This window comes from Siniperca chuatsi, linkage group LG8, assembly GCF_020085105.1.
Source record: "Siniperca chuatsi isolate FFG_IHB_CAS linkage group LG8, ASM2008510v1, whole genome shotgun sequence".
NCBI classification, from domain to species: Eukaryota; Metazoa; Chordata; class Actinopteri; order Centrarchiformes; family Sinipercidae; genus Siniperca; species Siniperca chuatsi.
This window is the reverse complement of record NC_058049.1, coordinates 23099662-23114778: the sequence shown is the minus strand read 5'-3', so window position 1 is coordinate 23114778 and position 15117 is coordinate 23099662. Positions and strand designations below refer to the sequence as shown.

The 15117-nt window shown below is 44.2% G+C and overlaps 2 protein-coding genes across 3 annotated transcripts in view; one reads left to right on the top strand and one right to left on the bottom strand.

Annotated features, from left to right (window-relative positions):
• Window positions 1–3732, bottom strand: part of nrg2b (neuregulin 2b) — a 52436-nt gene extending 48704 nt beyond the window's left edge. For both annotated transcript variants that reach the window (XM_044204295.1, XM_044204296.1), the window contains exon 1: window positions 1629–3732. In XM_044204295.1, coding sequence (XP_044060230.1) covers window positions 1629–2040 — 412 coding nt within the window. In that variant the 5' untranslated portion in view covers window positions 2041–3732. The remainder of the gene's footprint in view (window positions 1–1628) is intronic.
• A 122-nt stretch (window positions 3733–3854) lies between these two features.
• Window positions 3855–14382, top strand: purab (purine-rich element binding protein Ab). The gene is given in 4 exon segments (XM_044204297.1): window positions 3855–3875; window positions 6941–7025; window positions 7473–7537; window positions 7539–14382. Coding segments are annotated over 4 exon segments (1017 nt in total). The 5' UTR covers window positions 3855–3869; the 3' UTR covers window positions 8400–14382.
• Window positions 14383–15117: the final 735 nt, after the last annotated feature.

Below are 15117 nucleotides of genomic sequence, written 5' to 3'. Positions count from 1 at the left end.
AATGTGTTTTAGACAGAAGCCTGATTGCAACAGCACTGTCATAAATAAATGACTTGATAATTTTAGCATCTCGCGGAGGTAAAAATAGAACATCACGTTGTTAGCTCAAATGCCGGATGAACCCTTTGTTAAGACATCTGAGTTACTTCCTATTAGGATTGAACACTTTATAGACACTGGTGATTTGCATGGAAATTATGTTGATTCGGGATTTGAAGAACTCAAAGATGGAAAATGAGTCTCCGTATAATCACACTGTTTCAAAGGTTTTGTCCTCACATTCACGTAACAAAGATGATGAACCCCAAAAGGTTTACGGTGGTGCGCTTAAAGCTTGTTTTGGAGAATGTGTGACACTTTCACAGTTAAGATCTCATTCCCCTCTCTTTTGTGCAGCAGGGGAAATTGGTACTTCCTGTCTGTGTATTTCTCCACTAAGGTTTACCACAGGACAAGCAGATGCTTTAACACAGTAGTAGATGGTACAAACTGTAGTTACATCATCCCAAAAGCAGTGTAGCATTTTAAATACTGGAAACACAGGTGGAGTGGATCATAGAGATAATTTACCAAAAAGTCAGCTCTGTCTTTTAGGAAATATAGTTAAAAGTAAAAGACCTGAGAGCCTTTGCAATTAGCAGATTGAATAATATACAGTGAAGAGCTTGGTTCATGTGTTATTTGAGCTGAGGAGCTGACCCTGATTCTGAAAGACCTTTGGTAAGAAAAGGGGTCAATTCTATGCTTTTTCCCTCCCTGTTGGAGAGAAATAAACGGAGGAAATGTGAGACAAAAGAGAAAAAGTGCACAACCATCATCTTCAGACTAGAGTCTCAGGTCGTTTTCTGTGTCGTGTTCAATTCTAAAAACCATTCTGGTGACAATAAGTTAAACAGAGTTTCTCACAGGCCTGAAACCAGGAAGTGCTACGGGAGTTTATGTTGTTTGGTGTACTGCAAGAAAAAAAAGCATAATTTCAGATACCGGTGGTGGAAACTTGCAACAAGTTGAGAAATGATTTGAACTGTTACCTCCACCCACTGTCACTGCAGTCAACACTGGCGCTGTCAGGATTTTGCCACAATTTGTGATATAAAACAGCAACGGATCTGACATGTGGCTAATACTGGCTGTAACTATACAAAGTTTGGAAAGGAGGTTACCCCCAGACAAGGTTGCTGTCCCTGATTCCCATCACATGCTCTGCCTATCTATCTCTGACACACAGGGCTCCACATGCAGGCCAGGCTACTTCACTGTAATGATGTGATGATGCAGATCTTGCTGGAAGTTTCAGTCTCCACTGAGCATCAGGAGGAACCTGCTGTTAACTTAGGTTTAACTAAGACTGTCTCTGGCCCTCTTTCGCTCTCTTTCTCTCGCACACACGCGTTCCCTGCCATGCTTCTCATTTCATTATGGGTGACCGGGTTATGGAGGACTGAAGTGTCAATCGGCTCGCGCGCATGCATGTGTGTGTACGCACGCGGACACATTGTATGGACTACACACGCGCACACGCAGCCAGAGAGCGGTGACTGTCTCCTTACATCACCATGACAGCTTCAGTGGCCCTTATAGTGCGGTGTGAGTGTATGGCAGGTAAAACGAAAAAACCTTAAACTTACCGCAGTCCTCGCACAACACTCTCTCCACATCCTTCTTCAGCTCCGGCTCGCTGGCGTCCACAGGGGCGTACGATGCCTTGAATACCAAGGGCTCGGCGGTCGGGTCCATGAAAAAGATATATCTGTGGTCCTTCTCCACCGTGGTGCACGGGGCCTCGGAACCGAAGTCCCCGACGGTCACGAGCTGCTCTCTCTCGAGGCCGCCGCTGTTGACGGGCCACACGTCCAGCACTTTGACATTCACACTGTAGGGCTCCCGGGAGGAGACGTTCTCCGGGGAAGAGCGCACCTCGCCCTCGATGACCACGGCTGATCGGTACGCCTGGTCCTGGAGGGAGTTGAGACTCGGGGCGTAACAGGCGAAGGAGACCCCGATGACCAGCATGGAGAAATGCACTGGATCAAGCCTCATGCCGTCAGCCTGTGCTGTGCTGCAGTGCTGCTGGGCGGCGGAGCGAGCTGGAAGAGAGAGACGGCGGCGAACGGGCTCCGGCAGAGCAGGCAGGGCAGAGCGGCAGACCTTGTGGAAGTGTCCATGCCATCTGTGTCTGCCGCTGCTTTCCCCATACGGCTGCTGGCCTCGGATGGGGGGACACACCAGCCTAGGAACCGGAAACGGCCCGCTTCTGCATGCTTAAAATTGTGATTGCTGCATTCTCCTTCAACAACCACCCTCCCCCTCTTATCTCCCCTTTTCCTGAAAGGCAAAACAAGACTCGTAAATTAGCCTCCTCTCGAATCCAGGGCTGAAACGTCTCTCTCTCTCTCTCTCTCTCTCTCTCTCTCTCTCTCTCTCTCTCTCACCAGCTAATAGGCTAGCATCGCATGGGTGGGCGCATTGCCTCTCTGGAAAAAAAAAGCAGCTTGCGCGTACAGGGGAATCACAAGAAACGATACGCACTCCACGCACACGCACACGCAAGGTCGGCTCCTTTATCCACTTATTTCGATCGTCAAAAGACTCCCACTCCTGCAAATCCGTAAGTCGGCAAGCAAAAGAAAAAAGAAAACAGAAACCCGGGGAGGAACAGACGGACAGGATGAGATAGCAACGGTTATCCGGTGAGGCGATGCAACAGTAGCGCGCACCCTCCAGCCGCGTCCCCTGCGCCCCTCATCAAACGCGAGCGGCTTACGTGAGCAAACATCACCTGCCCGGTCACTGGCGTCGGCTCGCCACGTCCTGCGCAAACACCCTAATGACCCGGGCACCCACCGGCACACCGCCACAGACCCAACCAGCATATGACCATGCCGGTCGACAAACCTCTGCGAGTGGGTGCAAGAGTAATCACGCACGCAGTGCACAGACACACGGCACAGAGTGCGTCTGTAGCCAAGCCCTGCACGGCGCCCACTGTGGATCTCCAGTGCAAGAGGTGCAAGAGAGGCTATAGGCGACTACTACACACACTGCGGATAGTTGTTGCGATGACTAACGCTGCGAAATTCTCTCAATGGATTCCTCAGCATGGCGAGGCAAGCTGGGAGTTTCGAGACTTTAAATGCCCCCAGACATAGGCCTATATACGCTCGCTGCACGCAGCAGGAGAGCACACCCAAAACCTGACATTTTCCTCACTATTATTCGAGTCATTGCAGTTCACTAATATTGCCTTGGGATACTATACAGTTAAAGGACTCTATGGCAACACGTGGCATTAGTTACCCCAACCTGCGGGTATTATGCTGGAAAGACATTCTATCCAAATATTTTGCCAATCCTGCTCAGCTACAGCTAATAAAAGCACTTTTTTTTCACTCAATAGATCTCCACCAATGAAACTAGAGCTTTGCACAATATACTCGGGGCTTTTTATGGTGACCACAAGTATCCCCTCCTCCCTCCACAGCAAACCAGTCCCTGCCTCCATCTTTGTATCCATCAATCAAGCCATTCATAAAATTCGGATAGGAGCTTTGCGCCCTTCGCTAGAGGTCAGAAAGCCTTTCATTGTCCATGCTGAGAAAAGGGATACCATATAATGTAATTTAGGGGGCACGTGGACAGTTTCTTTTACTACAGATGACTGAGATGATAAAGAAAATGTATGAGAGGCCATTTCATCACAGTATGCACCTTCATCATGGCCTCATCCACCCGTTTCACCATCAGCAGGGTCATGGCAGGGACTTGTCTCTGTCCATGGTGCTGAAAGGCTTGACAGGTTTAGTGCTCTCTCCCAACAGGCCAATCACATGACACCTCATACAGACTGAAGGCCACAGCCAGATTCTGCAATGAAGGTCTATCTCCTCACCGCATGTATCCTTCTTCACTCTAATACATTAACCTAAGATCCAAAGAGTCTACCTCCTTCCTTTTTATGTTTTCTTTGTCAAATGTTGATGGTTCCACATTACTGGGATTGCTTCCACAGTTCGGGGATCAGCACAGCATTTCAAGAGGGATATGCAGCCCTTCAGAGTCTGTGATCCGTCCAGTGACCCACCCCCACCTCTTTCCCTCTCCGCCCACTGCCCACCCATTCACCGATCTGTCTCTCCTTCATTCATTCAACCACTCTGAGACCCTATTTAGAGACCCTGCACACAATTTAAGAATTAGCCTTGAAAGCAAATCATTTCTTGACAAAGCGAAGGGGAGTAAAAAAAAAACGATTTCGGCCAACTGACCCAGGGTGGACTGCCACCAATTACCTCCATGATTCCCCTGAGACTCGTGCTGAACCTGTGGGAATTATCAGAGGGGCTATGTTTGGTAATGCACCGGCATTTCAGCAGGGTGTTGTTGATGAGGACACTTAAATCATGATACACTTGCGGTCCAAATTGCTCCACTGTCAGGGTAATGGTCTCTATCTGTGATGCTAAAATATACTTGACTTAGTTACATAGCTGTCCTTTTTGTTACAGTTATAATAGAGAATATGTCTTTGTACACTTGTTCCAGATTTCTTCTTTGCAGCCATCTTTCCCCCATTTTCTACATCACCAGCAATACTCATGAGCAAACTCAAATCCCATCTGTTTCTATGCCCACCGTCTGCTGTCTGTCACCCGACTTATGCTAAAAATATTTAGGCCCACCTTTCCATTCCAGGTTAACACCCCTTCTTTTACTGGCTCATCAGTCAGATCAAACTTATATTTGGGGATAAATCGATGAGAGGACGTTTCATTATAGGCTTATGTGATGCTTGTGAGTTTTAAAAGAATTCTGCTTTTGGAATTTTATTATTATTTGGCCCGTGGTGTGAATTTTCGTCATATATTGACTGACATAATAATTTAAGCCCGACTTTATTTAATGTGTATATAAATGAACTTGCTGTACAGTTGGATCAGTGTGCTGCTACTGGCCTCTCCCTCTGTTTTTCGCTGATGACCTTGTTCTACTCTCTCTCAGCAACAGCTGGACATAGTAGAAAAGTGCTGTCAGAACTGGGCCCTGGCAGTAAATATGAAGAAAACTAATGTCATGATTTTTCAAAAATGCCCCAGATATCAGGAGAACAAATGCCAGTTGACCATAAATAATCATCTTATTGAACACAGTATTAGTGTTATACCTACCTTGGTATAACCAGAACAGCATCAGGGAGTTTCAACATGGCAGTGAATGCACTAAAAGAAAAAGCTTGAAGAACTCTAAATGCAATTAAGAGAAAATGTTATAATTTCCAATTAAAATTTGGCTTAAAATATTTGATAGTGTCATCCAGCCCATTGTGCTGTATGGTAGTGAAGTATGGGGTCCACTCAGTCATCATAGCTGTACCCGTTGGCACAAACATCCAACAGAATCATTACATGCAGAATTCTGCAGATACATTTTACACGTACACAGACAAACACCAACAAATGCATGTAGAGCAGAGTTAGGCAGATACCCACTGATAATTAACATTCAAAAGAGAGTGCTAACATTTTTTAATCACCTTAAATCCTGCCCCCCTAGACACCCTCCATTCCAACTCTACTGTCAGAGACAGAAAGCAGAGACAGATCCTAACCAAGTACAGGCTCAGTGACCACAAACTGGCAATCAAAAAAGGAAGACACAACAAAAACATGGCAACCAAAAGAAAACAGAATATGTGGTCGCTGTTCGACAGGTGAAGTTGACACAGAGATGCACTTCCTCCTACAATGTAAACATTCAATGAAATAAGAAACATTTACTTTAACAAGTTCAACTCTGTAATCTCAGATTTCAAAGAGCTAAATGACCTCACACAATTAAAAATACTCCTAGGAGAAGGAGACAGGGCAGATCTTGCTGCCCACCATATATCAACATGCCACAATGTGAGGGACAGTGAATGATCTAGACACACACATTCATAAAAGAAAATGTTGCAATGTTTATGTAGTTTTCACTTACTTGTATTTGTATTTTTAACTGCAAGTCAATATTTGACATTATCATTATTATTATTACTATATTATCTTACTTATCTGTATATATTCTCATAGCACATTTTTTCTGTTTCTGTTTTTATTTCACCCATGCTTTGGCAATGTTAACATCTGTTTCCCGTGCCAATAAAGCCCAGCTGAATTGACTGACATAGTAAGGAGAGTTTGCTGAAGGACATTTTCATTTCAGATATTTCCTTAAAAAGGCTGAACTACAAACAATATATAAACAATTTTAAGTTTACAAATTAAAGCATATGGTTTCGTGTTCCTATTCCAGATTTTGTTAATATTCCACAGGCGTCTAATCTCATTGAGCTGTTATCCTATCCGCATGCATCAAGTCACTCATTCTTCTACTTGAGGTCTGATCCACCCCTCCGGGCCCATGAAGGCTGAGGACCTCATAACTTTACCTGGGACGTTTGTTGTTGCTGTTGTTGTACCGAATATGACCTTTAACAGTGGGATTCAGTCAAACTTGAGACAATACTTTCAATAAGATAGTGCTAAAACAAAACAAAACAAAATCTCAACTGAAATGAGGTTACATACTAAGCTATATGAACTCATATTACAGGAATTGTAAATGATTAAATGACAATTTTATTCTAAAATTTAAACCCTATTTAGATGGTTTTCTACCTTGTATGTACATTTACTGTATGTGAATTCATACATATTTTCCTTTATTTCTGACAAGTTAATTGTCCCAGATATGAGTTTTTAATTAAACAGTTGGCTTTTCGCTACAATCCACTGATGAACCCTTTCAAGGCCATTGAGAAACAAGTCCAATCATAGGGTAATGATTCATGATGCTTCACAGTGCATCAGCCCCCTCCCTCAGACTCCCACACAGCTATCATCTACTGTTCATTCAGAAATTTCTCTTTCACCCCGCTCCCTCTCTCTGTCTCCTTCCACAGAGACCGTCCGGGTTCGCTGTCCATGGTGCTGAAAGCCCCAAACAACTGTCCATGGTGCTGAAACACCCAACCCAATATCCATCAGGTATGACTTTTGTCCCTGTTCTCCCTTTTATTACTTTTTAGACACTGTCCAGATGGGTGTGATCTTTATGTGTAGCCTCTATCTATCTATCCATCCATCCATCCATCCATCCATCTATCTATCTATCTATCTATCTATCTATCTATCTATCTATCTATCTATCTATCTATCTATCTATCTATCTATCTATCTATCTATCTATCTATCTATCTATCTATCTATCTATCTATCTATGTTGATGTTAGTACTGCAGTGTTTTAGGCTCACATGGGTGGGGGTTAACTTTCAATTGCAATATACGGCTACACTAAAGGCTGAAGTGAAAATTCTGCGAAACGTTGCAAAGACAGCGCGAGTGTCTTGAACGCAGCCCGCTTGGAGTACTACAGTAACACTAACTACAGTTGCTTTCATTTTTTCATCCTCGTCTCTCTCGTCTCGCGATAGAGCGGCGGAGTGGTTTGACGGGCAGTCGAGGTTGCAGCAGGCAGAGGGAGACGGTGGAAGGTAAAGCAGGGAGGCAGCATCATGGCGGACAGAGACAGTGGCAGTGACCACGGAGGGCCCACCGCAGGCCCCGGCACGCTGCCCCCGGGTGCGATGGGCGCCATGTCCCGGCTGCAGCACGACACCGAGGAGCTCGCTTCCAAGCGCGTCGACATCCAGAACAAGCGCTTTTACCTTGACGTGAAGCAGAATGTTAAAGGCCGCTTCCTAAAGATAGCCGAGGTCGGGGCTGGGGGAAACAAGAGCCGCCTCACTCTCTCCATGTCGGTTGCCGTGGAGTTCCGCGATTATCTCGGGGACTTTATCGAACATTACGCCCAGCTGGGCCCGACCAACCCGGACATAGTGCAGGATGAGCCCCGGCGGGCGCTCAAGAGCGAATTCCTGGTGCGGGAGAATCGGAAATATTACATGGATCTGAAAGAGAACCAGAGGGGGCGGTTCCTGAGGATCCGACAGACCGTTAATCGGGGGCCCGGATTGGGAAGCGCGCAAGGCCAGACCATCGCTCTGCCGGCGCAGGGACTCATCGAGTTCCGCGACGCTTTGGCCAAACTCATCGACGACTACGGCGTGGACGAGGAGCCGGCGGAGCTCCCGGAGGGCACCTCGCTCACGGTCGACAACAAGCGCTTCTTCTTTGACGTGGGCTCCAATAAGTACGGGGTCTTCATGCGGGTCAGCGAGGTGAAGCCCACGTACCGGAACTCCATTACGGTTCCATGCAAAGTGTGGTCCAAATTCGGCAACACCTTCTGTAAATACGCGGAGGAGATGAGGAAGATCCAGGAGAGGAGTAGAGAGAAACGGGCCTCTGAACTGCTACCTGAGGGCCCGCACGGCGGAGATGAGGGCGACGATGACTGACGCGGATTTTAAGAGAGCAGAAATGAAACAACAAAGACAAAACTGAACTCTGAGAGAAAACGAGACTTATAACTGTATAAATAGAAAGATAATTTCCAAGGGAATCACCCCACACACAACCTCCACAGACATGGCAGCAGCTCTGCTGTCTCCTCGCTCATTTTACTGGATGTCACCCCACTTACCACCCATGTTACAGTAAGCCGCTGCTATCAAGGATTGAACTGTAAGATATGAACTGTTTCCTACTTGATTTAAATGACAATGAGCAGAGTGTTTATATCTCTATCAAACGACAGATTTTGCACACATCAAAGCTATTTCGAAAAAAATGTTTAAATGTTTTCAAACTGGTCATATACTAAGATTTAATCAAAAATAAAAACCAGAGGTCTATTATATAAAATGACAGTCTTCATGTAGAACGAATATTTGACATCAGCACAAAGAGAATATATTATGGACTTTATGAAACCAAAATCTGATACCAGATGTATAGTTTATTATAAAGGTACGCAGAATAAATATGAAAGCGCTCTAAAAGTGTATGAATTGCAGAACACAGCACTACAGGCCTGTAAACACCTGTCAGCATGCGTGTAGGCTCATGTTTTGAAAAGAAGTTTGGCAAAGTAGCCTATAGTCTTTAATTTGACCTAAAACTAGTAGGCTAATGAAAGCATTTCCATCCATGCCATTATGGAAAGGTTGAGACTCAAAAATAATAGCCTATTTTGTGCGCCTCAAACAAATGGGATAAATCAATCTCTAAGCTACTATAATGAATATCAGCCCTCTTGCACCATGTCCATATAAACTTAAATGAAAAAAAAAGTGCTAACTTAGATGTACTAATTATGATTTTGTGAATCAGCTGTAAAAAAAAAAATCCTTATTAAGATACCCACGTTTTCTGTGGGTTAAGTTTTTTCTTTGTTACTTTGTTGTTTTTGTCCTCTGGGGGGGAGGGGGTGGGGGTGCAAAAGGATAAGGTCCACTTTGTGGGAAGCGCAAGGTGCGGAAACAAAACACAAAAAAAGACGAGTCAGCGCAGCGCGCGGCGAGGCAACGCATCCTCTCTGACGTCATTACGACCCGTGCCTTATACACTCCACTCGTTTACGTGTTCTCACGTGGATGGTCTGTGACCTCGACCGCTGTACGTTTTCATTTACGAGTGCAGTTATGTAGGCTGAAATATATACTCACCAGGGCTGCGGGATTCACACCCCTGCGGTGCATGGAGCATGGGTGGCAACAGCAAAAAATAAGCTGAAAGGTTGTTGGGAGCTTGGGGGCCAACAATGGTAGTGGGCAGAGTGGGCCCTCCAGAAAGAGGAGGTGCTGCCGTATGTACACGGAGGGGTTGGGGGGGGGGGGCTCAGTGTGCTGTGGCACCCTGGAGCCCAGAATCCATAGCAGCACCCCTGGCCTGTTGGTCTCTCACAGAGTAGAGATGTGTCTCACCGCCTGTGGCAGCACTGGGTGTCACCATGGAGATTTATCTGGAGAAGTTACGCTTGGCTTTGCACACCATATGCACCATGATGTTAAAAAAAAAACAAAAAAAAACAAAAAAAAACAAAAAAAAAAAACAGCAACATCAAAAAAACTAAATCAGGAGCGGCTGGATGAGGCTATTCGTCAGAGCTGAGATGGATGCTGTTAAAGAGCCAGCCAGTCAGCCAGCCGGCCAGTCCCATGCCGTCAGTCTGAGTGCAGTCCAGTGGATGTAGAGGCCTCTCGGTGCAGGGCCAAGGCAGTATCTATCTCTTTATGGTGCTACAGCCCCTTGATCGTTTCTTGGGGGCCTCGCCGCTCAGAATATGTCACTTTTGCATTATTTTTATTCTGATTTTTTTTTTTTTCCTTCAAAGTTCTTTTCTCCACATTATGTTGTCCAAAACATGTCAGGTTTCTCCGTCCCAGGCGGAGAGGAAGACGCTGACTAGTGTAGGACATTTCATATTAGTGTGCAATATTGTGTACGTGCCAATTGCGGCATTGTATCACATGTATAGACTATTAAAAGACGAAAAAATGTATAGGCTATGTGATCAGTAGATATTTGAAAGCATGACGATGAGGTTGATGCATCTGCATTATATTTCCGAAATGTGAAGTCTTTCTTCTCAAGCACTTGCTCAAAGTGAAAAAAAAAATAAGTCAGACTAGTAGTGAGGTATTTTTCCTGTCACTTTCTGTAAACCAGTAGGCTGCCTTGTCCGTCTATCAGTGCGCGTAGACTAGTTCGGGTGTTTTACGTCCCCCTACGGAGTCACCCCAGAGAAAAACCCTTGCCCTCGTTCCTCGCCTAACACACACACACACACACACACACACACACACACACAATGCAGACAGTCAACAACCTCTAACTGTCTCCATGTCAGCCACTCTGCAGTGGCCTACACTGAAGTTGAATAGTATCTTGGGGCTTGGGTCCAGGGGTGGCTGACACACACACACACACACACCCACACCCACATACATAGTTTCTCCCTGTTGAGGCCTCTTGTTGCTATCTGAGTGTTTGGGAGGCCTCTAAAGTATTTTGAATGGTGTCTAGAACTGCACAACTTTCCCACAAGGCCTCCTGTCATTAGAAGCCAGGAAACTGTGTGTTTGGAGCCCGAGTGCGGCCCCTCTGTCGCCTGGGACTGCCGACCACAGGACAGGTGAACTACGATTTGACTTTGGCTTGTCTGCAGTTTCACTTGAGTTAGGCGATAGGGATCAGCTGCAGCAGACCCAAAGAACAGAGGAGTTTGTTGTTGTTTTTTACAATGAGGATGACAATCCTTCTTTCTGTTATGGGTAGACTCTGATCTCAGATCTGCTCCTCTTCCCCGCTCGGGATTCAAAGTGTAAAAAAGGCCCTGGCTCATTGTCCGAGCAGCAAAACTTGCCCAAATACGCTCTGTCAGACACACAGTCCATTCCTTCTTTTTAACCCAATCGACCTCAAGGCTTACACTGAAGTTCTAGTTAACGATCAATATGCTCCAAGTGGTTAGTTCACCTATCAGCTTTATTTAAAGCAGGTTGGCCTGCAACACCTGATATGTCTGAGCCTGGTCACAGGCCCTGTCAGAGTGGCATGTCACCTAGGTGACACGAAGGGGAAACACAGGCTACATGGATTGCAGCTTTAGAGGCCTCAGCTGGAGGAAAGCTGCTAATGTAGTTACAGCCTGGGCCTACCAGACATGTGGGATAGCTGAGGCTAGACTGAAGCAGAATTCCCCAAAACACACCTGGGCTGAAACTGTATCAGAATTCCTATTGAATCCTTGCTTTAAAAAGTTGATCTGTGTTTGATTGGGCGTGCCTGTGGCAATAGAGCCAAGAAAAAATGTTCCAGAAAATCCCATCTGTTCCACGCAGGACGTTTTGGCCCAGGTTTGTCTCTGAGTGTTGGTGAAAGGCCTGATGAAGCCTGGCACCGCACGGTAGGAGCTTACCAGCAGCAGCCTACCACGACCTGCAGACCCGGCTGTCAGACAGAGCCAGTTAGGACTTTTCTCTCTGTTTTGAAGAAGAACAGGAAATCTCTTTCCCCTCATGCGGAGATGACTATATGTCCTCACACTGCCCGGTGAATTATAAAAAGACTATTTCCATTAAACACGTACAAGCCACCTATCACTATGTGCCCAGCAAAGCACATCTGAGGTCAATCTGAGTTCATCTTGAGTTCAACATGAGCCTGGACTCTCTGTTTTGATACAGCACTTATTCCCCAAACTGTTCTAGCTTTAGCTTGATTGAATTTAGGCCTCCAGGAGGCTCATGCTACATGAAGACTGGAAATACAACACTTCCTTTCTCTCTTTCTCTTTCTCTGATGGCCAAATATAAGGAGAGCCTGAACCTGCTCATAGAGTTCACTTTGTGAATGCCTCACTCTGTGAAACGCACACATTTTCTTAAAGATTAAAAGAAGTGTCGTCTTGTTTTGTTACAGACTGTAGTCGCCAGGTTCTACTAGTCAGTTGTGTTTTTAGTGCGGAATGATCCCGTTGTGAAACATGACTCGTCCATTTTGGGCCATAGCTGTATCTGAGTTACAGACGAGGGGGGCACTTGTGATTTTGCTGAAAACAGTGTGATCAAATCTGATTTCTCACTTTGTGAGAGCTCGCCCCGTTTCACAGCGGTACTCGGAGTGACCTTGCAGCCATGTTGTGCCCACATTACACGGTCACCCATTTCTGGGACTCAAATGCAAAATGGTAGGCAGATGTTTTTCGTCTTGTTTTCCGTTTAAAGCGTCAGTGGTCAAGCTGTGTGCTGTCCTCAGTGGCTCTGACTAAGTTCAGTGTATATGGGTTACGGTGCACTGAAGCTGTTAGCATTGATGAGAATGATGTTTTGATTTATTATACAGCGGTAGCCATTGTAGCAATCCCTAGTCACGGTGTTATCCTGCGTTTTGTCTGTTACTGCTGCAGTGTTCATTTTGTCCAATTTCATTTAACATGGCTTATTTTTTTGTTGTTCAAACAACAGGTGACCAGACCATTCCTTACACATTTCAACTGATGGAAATAGAAGAAAAATTAAACTGTAGACATAACTCAAAAGTGCAGCAGTAGCTACTTGTTGCATGTACTCAAATTCAGATTGCTATGATGGCTCCAGCTGTAGGTGCTTCGTCTGCTTGTTCCTCCTGTCTTGAACAGGGAGATTATTCATGCTTCTGACTGCATTCAAACAGCCACATGCACATGACTTAAAACAGCAAACTTCCGCAATTGAAATGTGGGTGGTGGCTACCTGCCTCTACCAAACTGTACAAGTACTGACTTAAAACAGACTGAACTTCCATAAGGTGTTCCAGAGAACCAAATCTGCTCTGTTTCTGGTTTCAGTGTTGTAGTCTTTCATTGGCCATTCAGAGTTCCTGGTTAATCACACAGCCAATCACAGCCTCTGGTCAAAGCCAAGCACTATATGACTCATCACAAACCACTGACAGAGGAGCCCATTCAGCACGTCTTCTGTTTGCACACGCACCGAGTAGTAGGGTCCATCATGTTTGCAGACTGTATAGGCTACTGTTGTGTATAGTTATAAAGACGTTCTTTTAAATGTTTGAAGATGTTGGGAAATGGATCCTGGATTTTAAGGGGTGGGGTCAATGCACAATGAACATATCCCATGTCACCGTTTGGTCTAAATCCCTTTACCATCCCCATATGAGATAATATGTTGTATCTTTCAAAAATATTTTATCTGTGGCGTGTGTGTGTATATATATATATATTTATATATATATATATATATATATATATGGTTTGTTATATATGATGCTCCTCCTTTCAGAAAAATATAACATGTAAACAGGAAAAACATTGCTGTTTTTTTCCTTTGTATTTTATACTTACAGAAAGCATTGAATAAAAATGGATAAATACTTGCACTTTAGATATATTAAGAAAAATAAAAATCTGCATATTATTTTTGATAGGGATCTCACATTCAAAGAGTATAAATTACAGGCTTTGTGACTATTGCTGGACAGAGATGTATTGAGTTCTACTTATTGAAGTATATTTTGTCTGTGTGTCAGAAGGTTTACTAAAGTAAATTGCATGATAAAGTAGTGCTACACCGATATTGTTCTTTTTTTAGTTGGTAAAAATGTCTGAAAACTGTGATTAACAACCCTCTTGTATCATGTTTAACCTCTCCTCACCCCTTCTAGAATATTTCTTACTGAAATATGGCCTTTCCTGACTACATGACGATGGTGCTTACTTTGGCTTTGACATCAAGCTCATCCTATACATCTCAACATCATCATAACTCGCGTCCTTACACTTCATTACTTTCTGTTATGTACTCTCACTTCCTTATTAAATTTCCGTTGATGGCAAAAAAAAGGTGTGCTGTTTTGTACATTGCTGTTTGTTTTAATGTTGGGGGAGACTTGTTGTCTGAAAAATGACTAATCGCGCAATAAATGTCATTCCACATGTCCCTGTCTCTGCACAACTGCCTCAACACTACAGTCAACCATTTTTAGCAGGGATGGGCTCAATAAGTAAAATAAGACAGAAAATTCAAAGAAAGACATTTAAATATCCATTATCTGTTGACTGAATATTGCAAATCTTAAATGTTAGCCATTGCTATCTTTCTGTTAATTGACACTGTTTTGATACTTATATGCACACAGTGCAGGTACTGTATTGATTAGCATGTATAAAGACCATGTATGAATGGGATGTTAATTATTTGAGTTTATTACATTCATCACTGCAAACTACCTGTAATAATTAAAATCTTTAGAGGAGTTATCTGTCAGATGTCCTTGGAAAGCTTCTTTATATATTAATGAATAGAAAAATGCACTTGAACACAAAGGAGGGTAACAACAGTGGATGGAAACAAAGATCAGATTCAAAACTGTGCTCCAGACATCTGCTTTTGACTTCCATGTGTAAATCAAAGGTAGAGTGCCAGATTGTTGCCGCAGTAGGAAAGAGGACACGCGGCTGACAGAACATCATTAACTATTATCTGCCAGGTGAGGATCACATTAAATTCTCAGCTATTGTGAACTAAACATTATAACCAGCAGATTTGGTGGCGCCAATCTGAAGAACAGTGGGAGTTGTGGGAACAAATCGGGCTAATATTTTAAGAAGATTCATAGCTTACGTGAAATTTTAACCATAACACAATTTTTGTTTATATTATTAACTAGACA